Genomic DNA, 26,256 nt, shown 5'->3' on the forward strand with positions numbered 1-26,256 from the left:
GTAGGAAGACATAGACCATCCCCACTTCCTGTAGGGAGACACAGACCCTCCACACTTCCTGTAGAGAGACACAGACCCTCCCCACTTCCTGTAGGGAGACATAGACCATCCCCACTTCCTGTAGGGAGACATAGACCATCCCCACTTCCTGTAGGGAGATATAGACCCTCCCCACTTCCTGTAGGGAGACATAGACCATCCCCACTTCCTGTAGGGAGATATAGACCCTCCCCACTTCCTGTAGGGAGACATATACCGTCCCCATTTCCTGTAGGGAGACATAGACCCTCCACACTTCCTGTAGAGAGACACAGACCCTCCCCACTTGCTGTAGGGAGACATAGACCCTCCCCACTTCCTGTAGGGAGACATAGACCCTCCACACTTCCTGTAGAGAGACACAGACCCTCCCCACTTGCTGTAATACATTTCAGTGTTTCTGCTGCAGTGGACTGTAAGTTTACACATAGGATGACACCTAGTGGGCGGCACTTTGGGGTGATTTTTTTTAGAGGTAAGACAACATAATTTTTTACATAAAATGAGTTGCAAACTGTCCATTTTTTACGTTTTCTATAAAAAAAGATCAAGCTGTCTGACAAGTCAGGGAACGGTGATATAAGATTATGTAAGAGTTAAATATATAGTTGTCTAGAATATCCCTTTAAGGTGGCTTACTGAACGTCATTAATAAATAATCAATTCTCCACAACATGAGCGGTTACCTCCTCGGACAGAGACTTCAGTCTCAGTAACCAGTCTTCCGCCTGCTCCAGCACCTCCATGAGCTCACAATCCTCGTGCTTGATCTTCAGCGCCGACTGAACGATCTGGATCAGGTTGGATCTCCGTAACCGGTAGATATAAAGGTCCAGGTGGGTGGTTCCGGGTAGTGATGGGACATCTGGTAATGGACAGCTGGCAGTAAAGAGAAGCAGAAAATGCAATGGTTATGATCCTATGAACTGATTTGGTTGATGAACTTGCAATCTGGAGGATTTATCAATATTATTGTCGCCCGACTGAGCTCACTGACAGGTTCTAAGTTTACCCATTCTGCAGCAGGCAATATTCAGTGCTACAAAGAGGCTATAGAAGGCACAAACTGCAAACATTTTAATAAAATCCAATGACATAAAATGTGTGTTTTTTTCCCACAGTACATGCATTTAAGTAAAAATTAAAAAATCTTTAATTCTGACTTAACCTAATGATAATCTATTGACTATGCAATAATAATCAGCAATAATAATCGGCTCCATGCTTGCGGGTGGCAGTGCACCGCTGATGATTGACCATTTATTCCCTGCTTGCGGGTGGCAGTGCACCGCTGATGATTGACCATTTATTCCCTGCTTGCGGGTGGCAGTGCACCGTTGATGATTGACCATTTATTCCCTGCTTGCGGGTGGCAGTGCACCGCTGATGATTGACCATTTATTCCCTGCTTGCGGGTGGCAGTGCACCGTTGATGATTGACCATTTATTCCCTGCTTGCGGGCGGCAGTGCACCGCTGATGATTGACCATTTATTCCCTGCTTGCGGGCGGCAGTGCACCGCTGATGATTGACCATTTATTCCCTGCTTGCGGGTGGCAGTGCACCGCTGATGATTGACCATTTATTCCCTGCTTGCGGGTGGCAGTGCACCGCTGATGATTGACCATTTATTCCCTGCTTGCGGGTGGCAGTGCACCGCTGATGACTGACCATTTATTCCCTGCTTGCGGGCGGCAGTGCACCGCTGATGATTGTCCATTTATTCCCCTGTGCACTCTCAGCCGTAGCGTAGCTCCCGGGGGGCAGAGGGGTCGGTCAGCCACACAGAGCAACAGCTACTCTTAAATGTAACGGTGTGCACAGCTCGGCGATGCAGACAAACTGTGCGGCAGAGCAGGGAGTAACGGTCTCTCTTCACTGCCGCTCTCCATTCTCTAGGCCGCAGGTCTCTGTAGACTACACGTCCCAGGCGGAGCGTTGCAATGACGTCATCGCGACACGCACATGACATCAGAGTCCAGGAGCAATGACGTCACCATGTCAGTCTGCCCCGGACCTGCCACTGTCCTCTTCTGCAGGATCGGGCTTAGGGGATCATATGATGTTTATTTTTTTTATTTTACTATTGTGTGATGGCTATAATGTGTATGAGGGGTTACTAAGGGGGCATGCATAATAGTGGAGGCTACTAAGGGGGCATGCATAATAGTAGGGGCTACTAAGGGGGCCGGCATAATATTGGTGGCTACTAAGGGGGTCTGCATAATAGTGGGGGCTACTAAGGGGGTCTGCATAAATAGTAGAGGCTACTAAGGAGGCCTGCATAAATAGTGGAGGCTACTAAGGGGGCATGCATAATAGTGGGGGCTACTAAGGGGGCCGGCATAATATTGGGGGCTACTAAGGGGGTCTGCATAATAGTAGGGGCTACTAAGGGGGTCTGCATAAATAGTAGAGGCTACTAAGGGGGCCTGCATAAATAGTGCGGGCAACTAAGGGGGCCTGCATTAATAGTGTGGGATACTAAGGGGGCCTGCATAAATAGTGGGGGCTACTAAGGGGGCATGCATATGACGCGCCCCCTGGGACATATTCCTTTTTGAGGGGAATACCCGGCACCGGATCAGATGGGGGGTTGTAGTCTCCGAGCGGCTGTGACCCGGCCCCGTGCCCAGGGCGTCAAGCTCAGTGTTATGTGGCAGTCCTACAGATGTTATAAGTTCTTAATGTCGACTACGCCACCCGTTGTGATGCGGTCACTGTGGCCGCCGCTGCAGCAGGGTCCGCTGAGGCTGATGGTGGGTGCGCAGCTTGGTGGGATAACCCCCAACGGGAGGGGTATAGCCTCAGAGGGGACAGGCGCAGAGGATGGGGGTTGTGGTGGTGTAGTGCAGACGGCAGTGAAGACAGAGTCGGGTTGTGCAGTTAAGGGTGTTTACTTACTGCAGATGTTGTGCTGGTCACTCCAGCTGCTAGTGACCACCCGAGCCGTGCTGCGTCCACCAGGTCCTGGATCCAGCCAACCCCCAAACAAGTCCGGAGCGTGGCCCTGAGCTCTCTTTCTGTCCCGTTCTCTGGCCGTCCCCACCAGTGATCCACCTAGGTCCAGCTCCCTCGGGCCTTCTGTTGGGACACCCTTGGCCCTGGGTTCCCTGACCCTTCATGTGGTGTGCCTTCGGGGTGGATGTGATGGGTGACCGTGACAAACGCTGCCCACGGTCTCCGGTCTCTGGCTGGGGTGTGTTTTCTGCCCCCACCAGCTTGGAATCCGGTACCCTGTGCCGACTCCTCACCCGGTGCTTTAATTTGGGTTCTTGGGTCCTCTCTGTTCTCCCCTCTGGGTACTCCTTCTCTGCTCCTCTCTCACTCAGGGTCTCTCTCTTGCTGCAGGCTGACTTCCTCTCTGCTTGCTGTCTGCTCCTCTGCAGCTGTCTTGCTGTCTCCAACTGACTTGTTCTCTGCATCTGACCCTGATCTTAGTTGGTGCCCACCTTATATACTCCCTCTATGTGTGAGCTCAGGTGACCAGCACCCAATGAGCTCCTAGCTTTACCCAGGCTGCTCCCCCTATCTGCCCCTACACTACTGGGATGTTCCACCCCCCCTCCCACTCCAGCCAGGAACAGACACTGTTGTACCTGCACATTTCTCTAGTGGGAGTACCATCGGTCTGTTCCTCGGAAATGGGATGTGTGTAGTGCATGCAGCTAACTGAGCTCAGTTCCACACTCCATCCTTACCCGGGAGTGGAATATCACACCTCTGGGTTGAGGTGCAATACCCCTGTAGCAGCCGAATCCTCAGGGTGCTACATTCCCCCCTGGTAAATCACAGCACGTCCTCGGGCTGTAAGATATAAACATCCAAAAACATACAATTTTTTTCATAAAACATAAACATATAAAACATATAAAACATCATCAGCAGCAATAAACTTTTCATATAAACATTCTTGTAGACTTTTCTTGCTTCTGGCTCCTCCGGTCACGGTGCAACTTGTGACCGGGTAAAGTGCGACAGTCTCTCTTGGAATAAAACACGGTTTTCCTATAAAACCGGTAGGGGGCGCTTTAGGAAGCGCAACTATATACAAGGGGATATGGCCGCTCTCAGTCCTCGGCCAGGTATTAGGAAAGGAATGACCGCTCTCAGTCCTCGGTCATTGGGAATAGGGACACACGGGATTAACAGTTCACTCTTGGCTGGTCCCAACGGGGACTATATTTTAACTAGAACAGTTCTTATACCCTGACGGGTAACTATGTACAGTCTCTCTCTACCGTACTCAACGACGGCGTCCTCCTGCTCTTTCTTTGTGGACAGTTTCAGTTTCAGACCCGTCCGGGTCCTCTTGCTCCTCCTCCCCGCACCGCAACTCCTCCTCCGTCAGGCGGTGTACGTGGAGGGCGTAGGGTCCTTTGGCACACTTGTGCCGGGTGAAGGTGACCTCATCTCCGATGTAGAGGTCACGACCTCTGTGCCCCTCCGGCAGATGAGACTCAACGTCTCTGCGCGTTACAAAAACGTCGCCGGGGGTGTTGTGGTCTCTGATGAAGCCCCACCCATGCTGCTGGTTGAACTTGATCACTGTCCCGATGGTGCGGGGACAATGCGCTGCACGGGGGTCTCTCCTGGCCCGGCTCTTCTGCTCCGCGCTCCTTATCTGGGCTTGTTGTTCCCGGACCCGCCTCTCTCTCCGCTCCCTCGTAAACTCCTCGAGCTGCTGTCGGCAGCACTCAGCACGCTCCGCTGCAGCTGCCCTGGTTTCCTGAGTGAACCCCATTAGATCTTCTCCGGTGGGGTCCCACTCAAACTGCGCTTCCACTAGCGGGGGCGAGATCCTTATTACGGGCTTCGGAGCCGGAATCAGGGGTGCACACATGGCCCCAACCCTCCTCTGGTGCTCCAGTTCGTAATACTTCTGGGGCCAGATGAAAGGCTGCCCGTCCGGCCACGTGTGCTGGGCAAACAAGTCCTCTCCCAGACGCGGCACTCTTGATTTTGCGGGTGCGGGCGCGGTGGTGGTGGCGCCCGGGTTGCCCAGGCCTTGCGGCCAGGCCTGGGGCACCTGGAAGGTGAAGGGCACCGTTAGGACGGCGGCGCCCTGGGCTACCTGGCCTTGCGGCCAGGCCGGAGGCTCCGCGGAGGTAGGGGGCGCTGTTGGTATTGCGGCGCCCGGGGGTACTAGGCCTTGCGACCAGGCTGGTGGTACTTCCTGCTTTGTCACGCTCCGGGTCGAGGCGCGTGACGTCACAGGGGTCGCTGCGGCGGCTTCCGGTCGGGGCCTAGTCCATAGCGGTGACATGGCGGCTACGGGCACAGCAGGGGGACTTTCGGGCTCTGCGACGGGGAGCTGGGGCAGGTAAGCGGTGTCACGGCTTGGGGTATAGGCGTCCCCTTTACCTGCCTCCATGCGTTCGGCTCCCTTCTCGGCGCCGTCTCCGGCCTTGGGTCCTCCCGCGCCATCCTCAGAGGCGGTCTCCTTCCTCATCTCGGCTGGCGTGCTCCGGGTCTTGGTTTCAGCTTGCGTCTTGGTTTCAGCTTGCTGGGCCATCTCCCGGCTCCACTCCGCCAATATCTCGCGCTGTACCCGGGCCATCCTCCGTGCGAGGCCCTCCAGGGCAGTCTGTGCACACTCCCGGTCTCGGGGGAGCTGTGCAAGGACCTCCACTAGGCCTAGTGGGGTCGTGGTGTCTAGCAGGCTCCTGACCAACGGGTCGGTGCTGCTCTGCTCTTCTTCCAGCAGGCTCCTGGCCAGCGGGCCGGTGCTGCTCTGCTCTCCTTCCTCGGTCTTTAGCAGACTCCTGGCCAGCGGGCCGGTGCTGTTCTGCTTTCTCTCCATATCCGGGTAAGCTTCTCCGCTACTCCTCGTTAGACTTCTTGCCTCCGGGTGCGCTCGCTCCAGACTGCTCCAGGCGGCACCCATCTTTGCTCTTTTCTTTCGTCTCCTCCCACTTCGAGGGCGGTCCCGAGGCAACTCGGTGACTGTCAGCTCCAGGGGTAGTTCTTTCACGCTGACAGACACCTCCAGCATCACAGTCTCTGTTGGTGGGGGCGGTTTCCACTTTTGGCGCCATTTTCTGTCCCGGCCCACGATGGGAGGTGGCCTCTTGCCCTCCTTTGGCACGCCCATAATGGCGTCCGCTGCTCTTCCAAGGCGGGAAATCTGCGGTTTTGGCGGGAAGCGTCGCCCAGTGGCGGGAAACTCTGCAGATGGCGGGAACAAGTTGGAAATGGCGGACAATCGGCGGGAAACGACTGGTGATGGAGTCCGATGGCGTGGACCCTCCGGAACCGGCGGGAGACTTCTTTCTGAGGTAAACTTGCACTTTTCTTCAGGCACGCAGTACCCGGGTGTTGCGGGCACGTAATCCTGCCGACTACGCCAAAGTTGACGCGCCCCCTGGGACATATTCCTTTTTGAGGGGAATACCCGGCACCGGATCAGATGGGGGGTTGTAGTCTCCGAGCGGCTGTGACCCGGCCCCGTGCCCAGGGCGTCAAGCTCAGTGTTATGTGGCAGTCCTACAGATGTTATAAGTTCTTAATGTCGACTACGCCACCCGTTGTGATGCGGTCACTGTGGCCGCCGCTGCAGCAGGGTCCGCTGAGGCTGATGGTGGGTGCGCAGCTTGGTGGGATAACCCCCAACGGGAGGGGTATAGCCTCAGAGGGGACAGGCGCAGAGGATGGGGGTTGTGGTGGTGTAGTGCAGACGGCAGTGAAGACAGAGTCGGGTTGTGCAGTTAAGGGTGTTTACTTACTGCAGATGTTGTGCTGGTCACTCCAGCTGCTAGTGACCACCCGAGCCGTGCTGCGTCCACCAGGTCCTGGATCCAGCCAACCCCCAAACAAGTCCGGAGCGTGGCCCTGAGCTCTCTTTCTGTCCCGTTCTCTGGCCGTCCCCACCAGTGATCCACCTAGGTCCAGCTCCCTCGGGCCTTCTGTTGGGACACCCTTGGCCCTGGGTTCCCTGACCCTTCATGTGGTGTGCCTTCGGGGTGGATGTGATGGGTGACCGTGACAAACGCTGCCCACGGTCTCCGGTCTCTGGCTGGGGTGTGTTTTCTGCCCCCACCAGCTTGGGATCCGGTACCCTGTGCCGACTCCTCACCCGGTGCTTTAATTTGGGTTCTTGGGTCCTCTCTGTTCTCCCCTCTGGGTACTCCTTCTCTGCTCCTCTCTCACTCAGGGTCTCTCTCTTGCTGCAGGCTGACTTCCTCTCTGCTTGCTGTCTGCTCCTCTGCAGCTGTCTTGCTGTCTCCAACTGACTTGTTCTCTGCATCTGACCCTGATCTTAGTTGGTGCCCACCTTATATACTCCCTCTATGTGTGAGCTCAGGTGACCAGCACCCAATGAGCTCCTAGCTTTACCCAGGCTGCTCCCCCTATCTGCCCCTACACTACTGGGATGTTCCACCCCCCCTCCCACTCCAGCCAGGAACAGACACTGTTGTACCTGCACATTTCTCTAGTGGGAGTACCATCGGTCTGTTCCTCGGAAATGGGATGTGTGTAGTGCATGCAGCTAACTGAGCTCAGTTCCACACTCCATCCTTACCCGGGAGTGGAATATCACACCTCTGGGTTGAGGTGCAATACCCCTGTAGCAGCCGAATCCTCAGGGTGCTACACATATATAATGGGGGCTACTAAGGGGGTCTGCATGAATAGTGGGGGCTGCTAAGGGGCCTGCATAAATAGTGGGGGCTACTAAGGGGGTCTGCATAATAGTGGGGGCTACTTAGAGGGCCTACATAATAGTGGGGGCTACTTAGAGGGCCTGCATAAATAGTGGGGGCTACTAAGGGGCCTGCATAAATAGTGGGGGCTACTAAGGGGACCTGCATTAAATAGTGGGGGCTACTAAGGGGGTCTGCATAATATTGGTGGCTACTAAGGGGGTCTGCATAATAGTGGGGGCTACTAAGGGGGTCTGCATAAATAGTAGAGGCTACTAAGGAGGCCTGCATAAATAGTGGGGGCTTCTAAGGGGGCCTGCATAAATAGTGCGGGCAACTAAGGGGGCCTGCATTAATAGTGTAGGATACTAAGGGGGCCTGCATAAATAGTGGGGGCTACTAAGGGGGCATGCATATATAATGGGGGCTACTAAGGGGGTCTGCATAAATAGTGGGGGCTACTAAGGGGCCTGCATAAATAGTGGGGGCTACTAAGGGGACCTGCATTAAATAGTGGGGGCTACTAAGGGGGTCTGCATAATAGTGGGGGCTACTAAGGGGGTCTGCATAAATAGTGGGGGCTACTAAGGGGGCCTGCATAAATAGTGGGGGCTACTAAGGGGGCTTGTATGAATAGTGAGGGCTACTAAGGGGGCCTGTATATATAATTTGGGCTACTAAGGGGGCCTGCATAAATAGTGCGGGCAACTAAGGGGGCCTACATTAATAGTGGGGGATACTAAGGGGGCCTGCATAAATAGTGGGGCTTCTAAGGGGACCTGCATATATAGTGCGGGCAACTAAGGGGGTCTGCATTAATAGTGGAGGTTACTAAGGGGGCCTGCATAAATAGTGGGGGCTACTAAGGGGGCATGCATATATAATGGGGGCTACTAAGGGGGTCTGCATAAATAGTGGGGGCCACTAAGGGGGCCTGCATAAATAGTGGGGGCTACTAAGGGGGCCTACATTAATAGTGGGGGCTACTAAGGGGGCCTGCATTAATAGTGGAGGCTACTAAGGGGACCTGCATAAATAATGGAGGCTACTAAGGGGACCTGCATAAATAGTGGGGGCTACTAAGGGGGCCTGCATAAATAGTGGGGGCTACTAAGGGGGTCTGCATTAATAGTGGAGGCTACTAAGGGGACCTGCATAAATAGTGGGGGCTACTAAGGGGGCCTGCATAAATAGTGGGGGCTACTAAGGGGGTCTGCATTAATAGTGGAGGCTACTAAGGGGACCTGCATTAATAGTGGAGGCTACTAAGGGGACCTGCATAAATAGTGGGGGCTACTAAGGGGGCCTGCATTAATAGTGGAGGCTACTAAGGGGACCTGCATAAATAGTGGGGGCTACTAAGGGGGTCTGCATAATAGTGGGGGCTATTTAGAGGGCCTGCATAAATAGTGGGGGCTACTAAGGGGCCTGCATAAATAGTGGGGGCTGCTAAGGGGACCTGCATTAAATAGTGGGGGCTACTAAGGGGACCTGCATAAATAGTGGGGGCTACTAAGGGGGCCTGCATGAATAGTGGGGGCTACTAAGGGGGCCTGCATTAATAGTGGAGGCTACTAAGGGGACCTGCATTGATAGTGGGGGCTACTAAGGGGGCCTGCATAAATAGTGGGGGCTACTAAGGGGGCCTGCATTAATAGTGGAGGCTACTAAGGGGACCTGCATAAATAGTGGGGGCTACTAAGGGGGCCTGCATGAATAGTGGGGGCCACTAAGGGGGCCTGCATAAATAGTGGGGGCTACTAAGGGGGTCTGCATAATAGTGGGGGCTATTTAGAGGGCCTGCATAAATAGTGGGGGCTACTAAGGGGCCTGCATAAATAGTGGGGGCTACTAAGGGGACCTGCATTAAATAGTGGGGGCTACTAAGGGGGTCTGCATAAATAGTGGGGGCTACTAAGGGGGCCTGCATAAATAGTGGGGGCTACTAAGGGGGCCTGTATGAATAGTGGGGGCTACTAAGGGGGCCTGCATATATAATGGGGGCTACTAAGGGGGCCTGCAAAAATAGTGGGGGCTACTAAGGGGGTCTGCATAAATAGTGGGGGCTACTAAGGGGGCCTGCATAAATAGTGGGGGCTACTAAGGGGGTCTGCATAATAGTGGGGGCTACTTAGGGGTGCTGCATAAATAGTGGGGGTTACTAAGGGGGTCTGCATAAATAGTAGGGGCTACTAAGGGGACCTGCATTAAATAGTGGGGGCTACTAAGGGGGTCTGCATTAATAGTGGAGGCTACTAAGAGGGCCTGCATAAATAGTGGGGGCTACTAAGGGGGCCTGCATAAATAGTGTGGGCTACTAAGGGGGCCTGCATTAATAGTGGGGGCTACTAAGGGGGCCTGCATTAATAGTGGAGGCTACTAAGGGGACCTGCATAAATAGTGGGGGCTACTAAGGGGGCCTGCATTAATAGTGGGGGCTACTAAGGGGGCCTGCATAAATAGTGCGGTCAACTAAGGGGGCCTACATTAATAGTGGGGGCAACTAAGGGGGCTTACATTAAGTGTGGGGTCTACTAAGGGGGCCTGCATAAATAGTGCGATCAACTAAGGGGGTCTGCATAAATAGTGGGGGCTACTAAGGGGGCCTGCATAAATAGTGGGGGCTACTAAGGGGGTCTGCATAAATAGTGGGGGCTACTAAGGGGGCCTGCATAAATAGTGGGGGCTACTAAGGGGGTCTGCATAATAGTGGGGGCTACTTAGGGGTGCTGCATAAATAGTGGGGGTTACTAAGGGGGCCTGCATAAATAATGGGGGTTACTAAGGGGGCCTGCATTAATAGTGGGGGCTACTAAGGGGACCTCCATAAATAATGGGGTTTACTAAGGGGGCCTGCATAAATAGTAGGGGCTACTAAGAGGGCCTGCATAAATAGTGGGGGCTACTAAGGGGGCCTGCATAAATAGTGCGGACAACTAAGGGGGCCAGCATAAATAGTGGGGGCTACTAAGGGGGCCTACATTAATAGTGGGGGCTACTAAGGGGGCCTACATTAATAGTGGGGGCTACTAAGGGGGCCTGCATAAATAGTGCGGTCAACTAAGGGGGCCTACATTAATAGTGGGGGCAACTAAGGGGGCTTACATTAAGTGTGGGGTCTACTAAGGGGGCCTGCATAAATAGTGCGATCAACTAAGGGGGCCTGCATTAATAGTGGGGCTACTAAGGGGACCTGCATAAATAGTGGGGGCTACTAAGGGGGCCTGTATGAATAGTGGGGGCTACTAAGGGGACCTGCATATATAATGGGGGCTACTAAGGGGGCCTGCATAAATAGTGGGGGCTACTAAGGGGGTCTGCATAAATAGTGGGGGCTACTAAGGGGGCCTGCATAAATAGTGGGGGCTACTAAGGGGGTCTGCATAATAGTGGGGGCTACTTAGGGGTGCTGCATAAATAGTGGGGGCTACTAAGGGGACCTGCATAAATAGTGGGGGCTACTAAGGGGGCCTGTATGAATAGTGGGGGCTACTAAGGGGACCTGCATATATAATGGGGGCTACTAAGGGGGCCTGCATAAATAGTGGGGGCCACTAAGGGGGTCTGCATAAATAGTGGGGGCTACTAAGGGGGCCTGCATAAATAGTGGGGGCTACTAAGGGGGTCTGCATAATAGTGGGGGGCTACTTAGGGGTGCTGCATAAATAGTGGGGGTTACTAAGGGGGTCTGCATAAATAGTAGGGGCTACTAAGGGGACCTGCATTAAATAGTGGGGGCTACTAAGGGGGCCTGCATTAATAGTGGAGGCTACTAAGAGGTCCTGCATAAATAGTGGGGGCTACTAAGGGGGCCTGCATAAATAGTGTGGGCTACTAAGGGGGCCTGCATTAATAGTGGGGGCTACTAAGGGGGCCAGCATTAATAGTGGAGGCTACTAAGGGGACCTGCATAAATAGTGGGGGCTACTAAGGGGGCCAGCATTAATAGTGGGGGATACTAAGGGGGCCTGCATAAATAATGGGGGTTATTAAGGGAGCCTGCATTAATAGTAGGGGCTACTAAGGGGACCTCCATAAATAATGGGGTTTACTAAGGGGGCCTGCATAAATAGTGGGGGCTGCTAAGGGGGCCTGCATTAATAGTGGGGGGCTACTAAGGGGGCCTGCATAAATAGTGGGGGCTACTAAGGGGGCCTGCATTAATAGTGGGGGCTACTAAGGGGGCCTGCATAAATAATGGGGGTTACTAAGGGGGCCTGCATTAATAGTGGGGGCTACTAAGGGGACCTCCATAAATAATGGGGTTTACTAAGGGGGCCTGCATAAATAGTAGGGGCTACTAAGAGGGCCTGCATAAATAGTGGGGGCTACTAAGGGGGCCTACATTAATAGTGGGGGCTACTAAGGGGACCTACATTAATAGTGGGGGCTACTAAGGGGGCCTGCATAAATAGTGCGGTCAACTAAGGGGGCCTGCATTAATAGTGGGGCTACTAAGGGGGCCTGTATAAATAATAAGGGCTACTAAGGTGGTCTGCATTAATAGTGGGGGCTACTAAGGGGGCCTTCATAAATAATGGGAGCTACTAAGGGGGCCTGCATAAATAGTGGGGGCTACTAAGGGGGTCTGCATAATAGTGGGGGGCTACTTAGGGGTGCTGCATAAATAGTGGGGGTTACTAAGGGGGTCTGCATAAATAGTAGGGGCTACTAAGGGGACCTGCATTAAATAGTGGGGGCTACTAAGGGGGCCTGCATTAATAGTGGAGGCTACTAAGAGGTCCTGCATAAATAGTGGGGGCTACTAAGGGGGCCTGCATAAATAGTGTGGGCTACTAAGGGGGCCTGCATTAATAGTGGGGGCTACTAAGGGGGCCTGCATTAATAGTGGAGGCTACTAAGGGGACCTGCATAAATAGTGGGGGCTACTAAGGGGGCCAGCATTAATAGTGGGGGCTACTAAGGGGGCCTGCATAAATAATGGGGGTTACTAAGGGGGCCTGCATTAATAGTAGGGGCTACTAAGGGGACCTCCATAAATAATGGGGTTTACTAAGGGGGCCTGCATAAATAGTGGGGGCTGCTAAGGGGGCCTGCATTAATAGTGGGGGGCTACTAAGGGGGCCTGCATAAATAGTGGGGGCTACTAAGGGGGCCTGCATTAATAGTGGGGGCTACTAAGGGGGCCTGCATAAATAATGGGGGTTACTAAGGGGGCCTGCATTAATAGTGGGGGCTACTAAGGGGACCACCATAAATAATGGGGTTTACTAAGGGGGCCTGCATAAATAGTAGGGGCTACTAAGAGGGCCTGCATAAATAGTGGGGGCTACTAAGGGGGCCTACATTAATAGTGGGGGCTACTAAGGGGACCTACATTAATAGTGGGGGCTACTAAGGGGGCCTGTATAAATAGTGCGGTCAACTAAGGGGGCCTGCATTAATAGTGGGGCTACTAAGGGGGCCTGTATAAATAATAAGGGCTACTAAGGTGGTCTGCATTAATAGTGGGGGCTACTAAGGGGGCCTTCATAAATAATGGGAGCTACTAAGGGGGCCTGCATAAATAGTGGGGGCTACTAAGGGGGCCAGCTTAAATAGTGGGGGCTAAAAAGGGGGCCATCATAAATAGTGGGGGCTACTAAGGGGGCAATCAGTGAATAAGCCATGATACCGAGTGTATGCAACTTAGGTGTCCATGGTGAGATGTGGGGGGCTACTAAAAGGGCTAAGATACAGAGTGGGAGCTATTATGAAGGCCATCATACAGTCTGGAAGCGAATGTGGGGACATCATACTGCATGGGGGCATGTTACAGTGTGCGTAGTTATATTCTTGTACATAGAAGCAGTATTATAGCAGTTATATTCTTGTACATAGGAGCAGTATTATAGTAGTTATATTCTTGTACATGGGGATAGTATTATAGTAGTTATATTCGTGTACATAGGAGCAGTATTATAGTAGTTATATTCTTGTACATAGGAGCAGTATTATAGTAGTTATAATCTTGTACATAGGGGGCAGTATTATAGTAGTTATATTCTTGTACATAGGAGCAGTATTATAGTAGTTATATTCTTGTACATAGGGGCAGTATTATAGTAGTTATATTCTTGTACGTAGCGGGCAGTATTATAGTAGTTATATTCTTGTACATAGGGGGCAGTATTATAGTAGTTATATTTTTGTACATAGGAGCAGTATTATAGTAGTTATATTCTTGTACATAGGAGCAGTATTATATTACTTATATTCTTGTACATAGGGGGCAGTATTATAGTAGTTATATTCTTGTACATAGGGGCAGTATTATAGTAGTTATATTCTTGTACATAGGGACCAGTATTATAGTAGTTATATTCTTGTACATAGGGGCAGTATTATAGTAGTTATATTCTTGTACATGGGGCAGTATTATAGTAGTTATATTCTTGTACGTAGAGGCAGTATTATAGTAGTTATATTCTTGTACATAGGAGCAGTATTATAGTAGTTATATTCTTGTACATAGGGGGCAGTATTATAGTAGTTATATTCTTGTACATAGGAGCAGTATTATAGTAGTTATATTCTTGTACATAGGAGCAGTATTATAGTAGTTATAGTCTTGTACATAGGGGCAGTATTATAGTAGTTATATTCTTGTACATAGGGGGCAGTATTATAGTAGTTATATTCTTGTACATAGGGGCAGTATTATAGTAGTTATATTCTTGTACATAGGGGGCAGTATTATAGTAGTTATAGTCTTGTACATAGGGGCAGTATTATAGTAGTTATATTCTTGTACATAGGAGCAGTATTATAGTAGTTATATTCTTGTACATAGGGGCAGTATTATAGTAGTTATATTCTTGTACATAGGGGGCAGTATTATAGTAGTTATATTCTTATACATAGTGAGCAGTATTATAGTAGTTATATTCTTGTACATAGGGGGCAGTATTATAGTAGTTATATTCTTGTACATAGGGGCAGTATTATAGTAGTTATATTCTTACAGTAGCCCTCCCACTGTAGCCCTCACACTGGGCGGGCAATCATACAGTGTGAGGGCTACAGTGGGACCATCATAAAGTGTGGGGGAAATCAAACAGTCTGGGGATTACTAAGGGGCCATTATACAGTGTGGGGGCTACTAAGGGGCCATTAAACAGTGTGGGGACATCATAGAATTTGAGGGCATTATACTGTGTATAGAGGAGAATCATACTGTACATAGGGGAGCTGTGGGGAAATGCTACTGAGTAGAGGGGAACTGTGGGGACATCCTACTGAGTAGAGGGGAACTGTGGGGACATCCTACTGAGTAGAGGGGAACTGTGGGGACATCCTACTGAGTAGAGGGGAACTGTAGGGACATCCTACTGTGTAGAGGGGAACTGTGGGGACATCTTACTGTGTAGAGGGGAACTGTGGGACTATAATCTTTTATATAGGGGAGCTGTACGGGTGGGACTCGGGATGCTATTAAATGTTAAGTGGCCACTTATTATAGGGCACTCGGTATTGTGACTGTCAAAGGGGCACACAGGGGGCATTATTACTTTTTATTGAGCAAAATGTGGACTCTGTTTTTTAGGGCATTTGCATAGGGCATTAATACATTTTAGAGGTCAGTTTTACTATGTAGAGGGCACAGCGGTGGCATTACTATGTGGGGGGAACAGTGGTGGCATTATTATGTGGGGGGCACAGTGGTGGCTTTATTATGTAAGGGGCACAGTGGTGGCATTATTATGTAAGGGGCACAGTGGTGGCATTATTACTATGTGGGGGGAACAGTGGTGGTATTATTACTATGTGGGGGGAACAGTGGTGGCATTATTATGTGGGGGGCACAGTGGTGGCATTATTATGTAAGGGGTATAGTGGAGGCATTATTACTATGTGGGGGAACAGTGGTGGCATTATTATGTAAGGGGCATAGTGGAGGCATTATTATGTAAGGGGCACAGTGGTGGCATTATTACTATGTAAGGGGCACAGTGGTGGTATTATTACTATGTAAGGGATACAGTGGTGGTATTATTACTATGTAAGGTGCACAGTGGTGGCATTATTACTATGTAAGGGGCACAGTGGTGGTATTATTACTATGTAAGGGGCACAGTGGTGGTATTATTACTATGTAAGGGATACAGTGGTGGTATTATTACTATGTAAGGTGCACAGTGGTGGCATTATTACTATGTAAGGGGCACAGTGGTGGTATTATTACTATGTAAGGGGCACAGTGGTGGCATTATTACTATGTAAGGGGCACAGTGGTGGTATTATTACTATGTAAGGGGCACAGTGGTGGCATTATTACTATGTAAGGGGCACAGTGGTGGTATTATTACTATGTAAGGGGCACAGTGGTGGCATTATTACTATGTAAGGGACACAGTGGTGGTATTATTACTATGTAAGGGGCACAGTGGTGGTATTATTACTATGTAAGGGGCACAGTGGTGGTATTATTACTATGTAAGGGGCACAGTGGTGGCATTATTACTATGTAAGGGGCACAGTGGTGGTATTATTACTATGTAAGGGGCACAGTGGTGGTATTATTACTATGTAAGGGACACAGTGGTGGCATTATTACTATGTAAGGGGCACAGTGGTGGTATTATTACTATGTAAGGGGCACAGTGGTGGTATTATTACTATGTAAGGGGCACAGTGGTGGTATTATTACTATGTAAGGGGCACAGTGGTGGCATTATTACTATGTAAGGGGCACAGTGGTGGCATTATTACTATGTAAGGGGCACAGTGGTGGCATTATTACTATGTAAGGGGCACAGTGGTGGTATTATTACTATGTAAGGAGCACAGTGGTGGCATTATTACTATGTAAGGGGCACAGTGGTGGTATTATTACTATGTAAGGAGCACAGTGGTGGTATTATTACTATGTAAGGGGCACAGTGGTGGTATTATTACTATGTAAGGGGCACAGTGGTGGCATTATTACTATGTAAGGGGCACAGTGGTGGTATTATTACTATGTAAGGGGCACAGTGGTGGCATTATTACTATGTAAGGGGCACAGTGGTGGTATTATTACTATGTAAGGGGCACAGTGGTGGCATTATTACTATGTAAGGGGCACAGTGGTGGTATTATTACTATGTAAGGGGCACAGTGGTGGCATTATTACTATGTAAGGGACACAGTGGTGGCATTATTACTATGTAAGGGGCACAGTGGTGGTATTATTACTATGTAAGGGGCACAGTGGCGGCATTATTACTATGTAAGGGGCACAGTGGTGGTATTATTACTATGTAAGGGACACAGTGGTGGCATTATTACTATGTAAGGGGCACAGTGGTGGCATTATTACTATGTAAGGGGCACAGTGGTGGCATTATTACTATGTAAGGGGCACAGTGGTGGTATTATTACTATGTAAGGGGCACAGTGGTGGTATTATTACTATGTAAGGGACACAGTGGTGGCATTATTACTATGTAAGGGGCACAGTGGTGGTATTATTACTATGTAAGGGGCACAGTGGTGGTATTATTACTATGTAAGGGACACAGTGGTGGCATTATTACTATGTAAGGGGCACAGTGGTGGTATTATTACTATGTAAGGGGCACAGTGGTGGCATTATTACTATGTAAGGGGCACAGTGGTGGTATTATTACTATGTAAGGGGCACAGTGGTGGTATTATTACTATGTAAGGGACACAGTGGTGGCATTATTACTATGTAAGGGGCACAGTGGTGGTATTATTACTATGTAAGGGGCACAGTGGTGGTATTATTACTATGTAAGGGGCACAGTGGTGGTATTATTACTATGTAAGGGGCACAGTGGTGGTATTATTACTATGTAAGGGGCACAGTGGTGGCATTATTACTATGTAAGGGGCACAGTGGTGGTATTATTACTATGTAAGGGGCACAGTGGTGGTATTATTACTATGTAAGGGACACAGTGGTGGCATTATTACTATGTAAGGGGCACAGTGGTGGTATTATTACTATGTAAGGGGCACAGTGGTGGTATTATTACTATGTAAGGGGCACAGTGGTGGTATTATTACTATGTAAGGGGCACAGTGGTGGCATTATTACTATGTAAGGGGCACAGTGGTGGTATTATTACTATGTAAGGGGCACAGTGGTGGTATTATTACTATGTAAGGGGCACAGTGGTGGTATTATTACTATGTAAGGAGCACAGTGGTGGCATTATTACTATGTAAGGGGCACAGTGGTGGCATTATTACTATGTAAGGGGCACAGTGGTGGTATTATCACTATGTAAGGGGCACAGTGGTGGTATTATTAGTATGTAAGGGGCACAGTGGTGGCATTATTACTATGTAAGGGGCACAGTGGTGGCATTATTACTATGTAAGGGGCACAGTGGTGGCATTATTAATTTGTAAGGGCACAGTGGTGGTATTATTACTATGTAAGGGGCACAGTGGTGGCATTATTACTATGTAAGGGGCACAGTGGTGGTATTATTACTATGTAAGGGGCACAGTGGTGGTATTATTACTATGTAAGGAGCACAGTGGTGGTATTATTACTATGTAAGGGGCACAGTGGTGGTATTATTACTATGTAAGGGGCACAGTGGTGGCATTATTACTATGTAAGGGACACAGTGGTGGCATTATTACTATGTAAGGGGCACAGTGGTGGCATTATTACTATGTAAGGGGCTCAGTGGTGGCATTATTACTATGTAAGGGGCACAGTGGTGGCATTATTACTATGTAAGGGACACAGTGGTGGCATTATTACTATGTAAGGGGCACAGTGGTGGCATTATTACTATGTAAGGGGCACAGTGGTGACATTATTACTATGTAAGGGGCACAGTGGTGGCATTATTACTATGTAAGGGGCTCAGTGGTGGTATTATTACTATGTAAGGGGCACAGTGGTGGCATTATTACTATGTAAGGGGCACAGTGGTGGTATTATTACTATGTAAGGGGCACAGTGGTGGTATTATTACTATGTAAGGGGCACAGTGGTGGCATTATTACTATGTAAGGGACACAGTGGTGGCATTATTACTATGTAAGGGGCACAGTGGTGGCATTATTACTATGTAAGGGGCTCAGTGGTGGCATTATTACTATGTAAGGGGCACAGTGGTGGCATTATTACTATGTAAGGGACACAGTGGTGGCATTATTACTATGTAAGGGGCACAGTGGTGGCATTATTACTATGTAAGGGGCACAGTGGTGACATTATTACTATGTAAGGGGCACAGTGGTGGCATTATTACTATGTAAGGGGCACAGTGGTGGTATTATTACTATGTAAGGGGCACAGTGGTGGCATTATTACTATGTAAGGGGCACAGTGGTGGCATTATTATTATGTAAGGGGCACAGTGGTGGTATTATTACTATGTAAGGGGCACAGTGGTGGCATTATTACTATGTAAGGGGCACAGTGGTGGTATTATTACTATGCGGGGGGCACAGTGGTGGCATTATGTAAGGGGCTTAGTGGTGGCATTATAATGTACGGGGCACAGTGTTGGCATTATTATGTAAGGGGCACAGTGGTGGCATTATTACTATGTAAGGGGCATAGTGGTGGCATTATTACTATGTAAGGGGCACAGTGGTGATATTATTACTATGTAAGGGGCACAGTGGTGGTATTATTACTCTGTAAGGGGCACAGTGGTGGTATTATTACTATGTAAGGGGCATAGTGGTGGCATTATTACTATGTAAGGGGCACAGTGGTGGTATTATTACTATGTAAGGGGCACAGTGGTGGTATTATTACTATGTAAGGGGCACAGTGGTGGTATTATTACTATGCGGGGGCACAGTGGTGGCATTATTACTATGTAAGGGGCACAGTGGTGGCATTATTACTATGTAAGGGGCACAGTGGTGGCATTATTACTATGTAAGGGGCACAGTGGTGGTATTATTACTATGTAAGGAGCACAGTGGTGGTATTATTACTATGTAAGGGGCACAGTGGTGGTATTATTACTATGTAAGGGGCACAGTGGTGGTATTATTACTATGCGGGGGGCACAGTGGTGGTATTATTACTATGCGGGGGGCACAGTGGTGGTATTATTACTATGCGGGGGGCACAGTGGTGGTATTATTATGTGCGGCAGTAACGTTGTTATTGTACCACCCAGCAGGTGCAGTAATAGGGACACATACGGCAGCAGCGGCTCAGTATTGGGGTATCAGCAGGATGAGGGGTTTGTGCAGGTTGGAGATAGATGGGGACGGTGATGGAGATGTGAGGAGTCAGATGTGTCTGTGCTGTAATCTCTGCAGACGCGTCCTGGATGGAGAAGTTGTCGTGTCGGTCTGGGCCAGATGGAAAAGATGGGAAAAGTGACAACTCCATCAGGAAGAACGTCAGCTGTAAGTCACCATCTATAACTGTACTGTCATGTCCTATATGTTCTGCAGGACCGGTATCTATCACTATATGTCACCCTTTGGCGGTGATATCAGTGCTGGTCTTTGTATAGAGATTATTTTCAGTAACAGCGCGGTCATCTGCTGATGTTCTCCTACATCTACTATCTGGGTGCGCCACCATAGTTGTAATCATGGTTATCAGGTTAGAGACCCACTCAAATGTTTCGTCTGCCCCCACCGAGCCAAACCCCTAGCTACGCCTCAGAAAGGCAGCGCTGCATCTGCAGCATCGGATGAATGCAGAGACTGGAGAGGGACTTGTAAGTGAGTCTCAATGATGCTCTTTGCCTATGAGACTGAGACCGACCACCTCTGACAAGAGTTCGGTGGTGAACGACAAACCTATCAATGAGCAGTAACTCTAAAATTAAGACTCCAACAGCTCTTCTTCTTTTCAATTTTTAAGATATAAATTACAATGGTGCTGGCCTTCACAAGAACTTTGCAATTGTAGTCATTTATGATGCTGAGATGTTGAGAAAACTCCATTAATAAGTCCCTTCCTTACTCCGATTTCTGACCTGACTGACGTCTTTCAATACTTCAAGATTTGCCCTTTGGAAAGAGTCCCAGACCCTGATTAATACGAGCGATGTACCTGCAGTCACTGATGATGTCGTCAATGAGACGGGTGACCAACGAGTCCAGCTCATACGGGGAACACTTTGCTTTAATGGCAAGGTGAACTTTCTCCAAGTTACCTTCCTGTAGACAGAAAAGGATGAGAAAATCACAAGGAAATCACCGACAAACCTCATCCCCTCTCAACTCGGCCAATTCCTAAAATACAAGCAACAGACAGAAGGAGACAATAAGGAATTAGATGTTCTCACGCACTGACCACATCAGACACCAAACGTGTCAGTCACCGGCCACCAGTAACGTCACCGCTCCATCAAGTATCAGCCTGCGATAATACTCACGAAGAGAGAACAGTTCCTTCATTACTATCACAAGCATCAGTCCTATCAGAAACCTTCACAAGATAATCCACGTCTTACCAGACTGTCCACAGCATGAAGGAGAACGTTCTGTGTGTCAGTCCTGTACCAGATATCTTCCCAATAAGAAGAGAGAACAACTACAGGCTTGATATTGCCCCATGGGAGGTAGTAATACTGACAGCCTGAAATCAAAGACAGTGCACTTATTACACAGGGATGTAAGCAATAGAAAATAACTACTATAATACTGCCCCCTATGTACAAGAATATAACTACTATAATACTGCCCCCTATGTACAAGAATATAACTACTATAATACTGCTCCTATGTACAAGAATATATCTACTATAATACTGCCCCTATGTACAAGAATATAACTACTATAATACTGCTCCTATGTACAAGAATATAACTACTATAATACTGCCCCTATGTACAAGAATATAACTACTATAATACTGCTCCTATGTACAAGAATATAACTACTATAATACTGCCCCTATGTATAAGAATATAACTACTATAATACTGCTCCTATGTACAAGAATATATCTACTATAATACTGCCCCTATGTAAAAGAATATAACTACTATAATACTGCTCCTATATACAAGAATATAACTGCTATAATACTGCCCTCTATGTACAAGAATATAACTACTATAATACTGCCCCCTATGTACAAGAATATAACTACTATAATACTGCTCCTATGTACAAGAATATAACTACTATAATACTGCCCCTATGTACAAGAATATACCTACTATAATACTGCCCCTATGTACAAGAATATAACTACTATAATACTGCTCCTATATACAAGAATATAACTACTATAATACTGCCCCCTATGTACAAGAATATAACTACTATAATACTGCTCCCTATGTACAAGAATATAACTACTATAATACTGCTCCTATGTACAAGAATATAACTACTATAATATTGCCCCCTATGTACAAGAATATAACTACTATAATACTGCCCCCTATGTACAAGAATATAGCTACTATAATACTGCCCCTATGTACAAGAATATAACTACTATAATACTGCTCCAATGTACAAGAATATAACTACTATAATACTGCTCCCTATGTACAAGAATATAACTTCTATAATACTGCTCCTATGTACAAGAATATAACTACTATAATACTGCCCCCTATGTACAAGAATATAACTACTATAATATTGCCCCCTATGTACAAGAATATAACTACTATAATACTGCCCGCTATGTACAAGAATATAACTACTATAATACTGCTCCTATGTACAAGAATATAACTACTATAATACTGCTCCTATGTACAAGAATATAACTACTATAATACTGCTCCCTATGTACAAGAATATAACTACTATAATACTGCTCCTATGTACAAGAATATAACTACTATAATACTGCTCCTATGTACAAGAATATAACTACTATAATACTGCCCCTATGTACAAGAATATAACTACTATAATACTGCTCCAATGTACAAGAATATAACTACTATAATACTGCCCCCTATGTACAAGAATATAACTACTATAATACTGCCCCTATGTACAAGAATATAACTACTATAATACTGCCTCTATGTACAAGAATATAACTACTATAATACTGCTCCCTATGTACAAGAATATAACTACTATAATACTGCCCCCTATGTACAAGAATATAACTACTATAATACTGCCCCTATGTACAAGAATATAACTACTATAATACTGCTCCTATGTACAAGAATATAACTACTATAATACTGCTCCTATGTACAAGAATATAACTACTATAATACTGCTCCAATGTACAAGAATATAACTACTATAATACTGCCCCCTATGTACAAGAATATAACTACTATAATACTGCCCCTATGTACAAGAATATAACTACTATAATACTGCTCCTATGTACAAGAATATAACTACTATAATACTGCTCCATTGTACAAAAATATAACTACTATAATACTGCCCCCTATGTACAAGAATATAACTACTATAATACTGCCCCCTATATACAAGAATATAACTACTATAATACTGCCCCCTATATACAAGAATATAACTACTATAATACTGCCCCCTATATACAAGAATATAACTACTATAATACTGCCCCCTGTGTACAAGAATATAACTACTATAATATTGCTCCCTATGTACAAGAATATAACTACTATAATACTGCCCCCTATGTACAAGAATATAACTACTATAATATTGCTCCCTATGTACAAGAATATAACTACTATAATACTGCTCCCTATGTACAAGAATATAACTACTATAATACTGCTCCTATGTACAAGAATATAACTACTATAATATTGCTCCCTATGTACAAGAATATAACTACTATAATACTGCTCCCTATGTACAAGAATATAACTACTATAATACTGCCCCCTATATACAAGAATATAACTACTATAATACTGCCCCCTATATACAAGAATATAACTACTATAATACTGCCCCCTGTGTACAAGAATATAACTACTATAATATTGCTCCCTATGTACAAGAATATAACTACTATAATACTGCCCCCTATGTACAAGAATATAACTACTATAATACTGCCCCCTATATACAAGAATATAACTACTATAATACTGCCCCCTGTGTACAAGAATATAACTACTATAATATTGCTCCCTATGTACAAGAATATAACTACTATAATACTGCCCCCTATGTACAAGAATATAACTACTATAATATTGCTCCCTATGTACAAGAATATAACTACTATAATACTGCTCCCTATGTACAAGAATATAACTACTATAATACTGCTCCCTATGTACAAGAATATAACTACTATAATACTGCCCCTATGTACAAGAATATAACTACTATAATACTGCCCCTATGTACAAGAATATAACTACTATAATACTGCTCCTATGTACAAGAATATAACTACTATAATACTGCTCCAATGTACAAAAATATAACTACTATAATACTGCTCCCTATGTACAAGAATATAACTTCTATAATACTGCTCCTATGTACAAGAATATAACTACTATAATACTGCTCCTATGTACAAGAATATAACTTCTATAATACTGCTCCTATGTACAAGAATATAACTACTATAATACTGCCTCCTATGTACACGAACATAACTACTATAATACTGCTCCTATGTACAAGAATATAACTACTATAATACTGCCCCTATGTACAAGAATATAACTACTATAATACTGCTAATATGTACAAGAATATAACTACTATAATACTGCCCCTATGTACAAGAATATAACTACTATAATACTGCCAATACATGTTGCCATTACCTATGGTGAATGGAGACTTTGAATGATCTAAATCATCAGTACAACATTGTTTTTCCCTTAGTCAGAGAGCAGAGAGGCCGTGAGACAGATGAGGTTACTGTGATGGTATTAGGGTATCATCTTACTCGTGCGGTATACTGTCTACCTACTTGATGTTCTTCTGACGGCGCTGACTGGTGACTTGGGCTGTAGTTATATACTGTATATTATTGTATGTCGTAATTTCTTATGTTGAGAGATCTGCACATTATACAGGAACAGCTATGGAGTCATTAGGCCAGGAAGCGGTGGCTCGCTGAACGTGCCTTATACACTCTCCAGGTTTACAATCAGTTTATTTATTACCGTCCGGCAGATTGTCGGCAGCTCGTTTTCTGAGCCCAGCCGCTCTGCAGAATTACTAACACATCGTACACTTACCATCGAACACTGCTCTGCTGTATTGTGTGGTGGAGGCCAGGGGTAAGCAGGTGGTGTCAAACTTATTGCCGTAGTTCCCGATGCTGACTTCAAACTGGATGGCGTCATCCACATCCTGAAGCATTGATGCCGAGTAGAAGGCAGCGAAGAGGCAGTACTTCCTTCTCCGGAGATATTTCTACATGATAAAATGATGTATCTGTGGTGTTTTTATATATAGGTGATTATGTTCACACCATGAGGACAGAAAAAGAAGAGCGCTAGGAGGACGGACAGAAAAAGAAGAGCGCTAGGAGGACGGACAGAAAAAGAAGAGCGCTAGGAGGCCGGATAGAAAAAGAAGAGCGCTAGGAGGACGGACAGAAAAAGAAGAGCGCTAGGAGGCCGGACAGAAAAAGAAGAGCGCTAGGAGGACGGACAGAAAAAGAAGAGCTCTAGGAGGCCGGACAGAAAAAGAAGAGCGCTAGGAGGCCGGACAGAAAAAGAAGAGCGCTAGGAGGCCGGACAGAAAAAGAAGAGCGCTAGGAGGCCGGACAGAAAAAGAAGAGCGCTAGGAGGACGGACAGAAAAAGAAGAGCTCTAGGAGGCTGGACAGAAAAAGAAGAGCGCTAGGAGGACGGACAGAAAAAGAAGAGCGCTAGGAGGACGGACAGAAAAAGAAGAGCGCTAGGAGGACGGACAGAAAAAGAAGAGCGCTAGGAGGACGGACAGAAAAAGAAGAGCTCTAGGAGGCCGGACAGAAAAAGAAGAGCGCTAGGAGGCCGGACAGAAAAAGAAGAGCGCTAGGAGGCCGGACAGAAAAAGAAGAGCTCTAGGAGGCCGGACAGAAAAAGAAGAGCGCTAGGAGGACGGACAGAAAAAGAAGAGCGCTATGAGGACGGACAGAAAAAGAAGAGCGCTAGGAGGACGGACAGAAAAAGAAGAGCGCTAGGAGGCCGGACAGAAAAAGAAGAGCGCTAGGAGGCCGGACAGAAAAAGAAGAGCGCTAGGAGGACGGACAGAAAAAGAAGAGCGCTAGGAGGACGGACAGAAAAAGAAGAGCTCTAGGAGGCCGGACAGAAAAAGAAGAGCGCTAGGAGGCCGGACAGAAAAAGAAGAGCGCTAGGAGGACGGACAGAAAAAGAAGAGCTCTAGGAGGCCGGACAGAAAAAGAAGAGCTCTAGGTGGCCGGATAGAAAAAGAAGAGCGCTAGGAGGCTGGACAGAAAAAGAAGAGCGCTAGGAGGCCGAACAGAAAAAGAAGAGCGCTGGGAGGCCGGACATCAGCTTCCCGAAAGGCTGGTTAGCAATTTACTAGGACCTCCAGCCATCACCATATACAAAATTAAGACAAGGGAGACTATGGAGACAAGGGTGTCTTCCGTAGGCGTAATACTACTCAGACAACACAGGGTGAGGGTAAAACAGTGTGGCAATACTTTATTGAACCACCAAACAGACAATAAACACATAGAACAGTCCCAGCAAATACCCAAGATGGTATA

The 26,256-nt window shown here is 47.2% G+C and overlaps 1 protein-coding gene across 8 annotated transcripts in view; it reads right to left on the minus strand.

The window, feature by feature from the left end:
* The window catches only part of DYSF (dysferlin), a 680,318-nt gene that overhangs the window by 255,059 nt on the left and 399,003 nt on the right, over positions 1 to 26,256 (minus strand). For all 8 annotated transcript variants that reach the window (XM_073649582.1, XM_073649538.1, XM_073649547.1 and 5 more), the window contains 4 exons: positions 24,774 to 24,951; positions 21,089 to 21,213; positions 20,686 to 20,792; positions 726 to 918 (listed from right to left, as the gene is read on the minus strand). In XM_073649582.1, coding sequence (XP_073505683.1) covers positions 726 to 918; positions 20,686 to 20,792; positions 21,089 to 21,213; positions 24,774 to 24,951 — 603 coding nt within the window. The remainder of the gene's footprint in view (positions 1 to 725; positions 919 to 20,685; positions 20,793 to 21,088; positions 21,214 to 24,773; positions 24,952 to 26,256) is intronic.

Source organism: Phyllobates terribilis, unplaced genomic scaffold, assembly GCF_046119375.1.
Source record: "Phyllobates terribilis strain yellow unplaced genomic scaffold, ASM4611937v1 Scaffold_1__5_contigs__length_1240528914, whole genome shotgun sequence".
In the NCBI taxonomy this organism is placed as follows: domain Eukaryota; kingdom Metazoa; phylum Chordata; class Amphibia; order Anura; family Dendrobatidae; genus Phyllobates; species Phyllobates terribilis.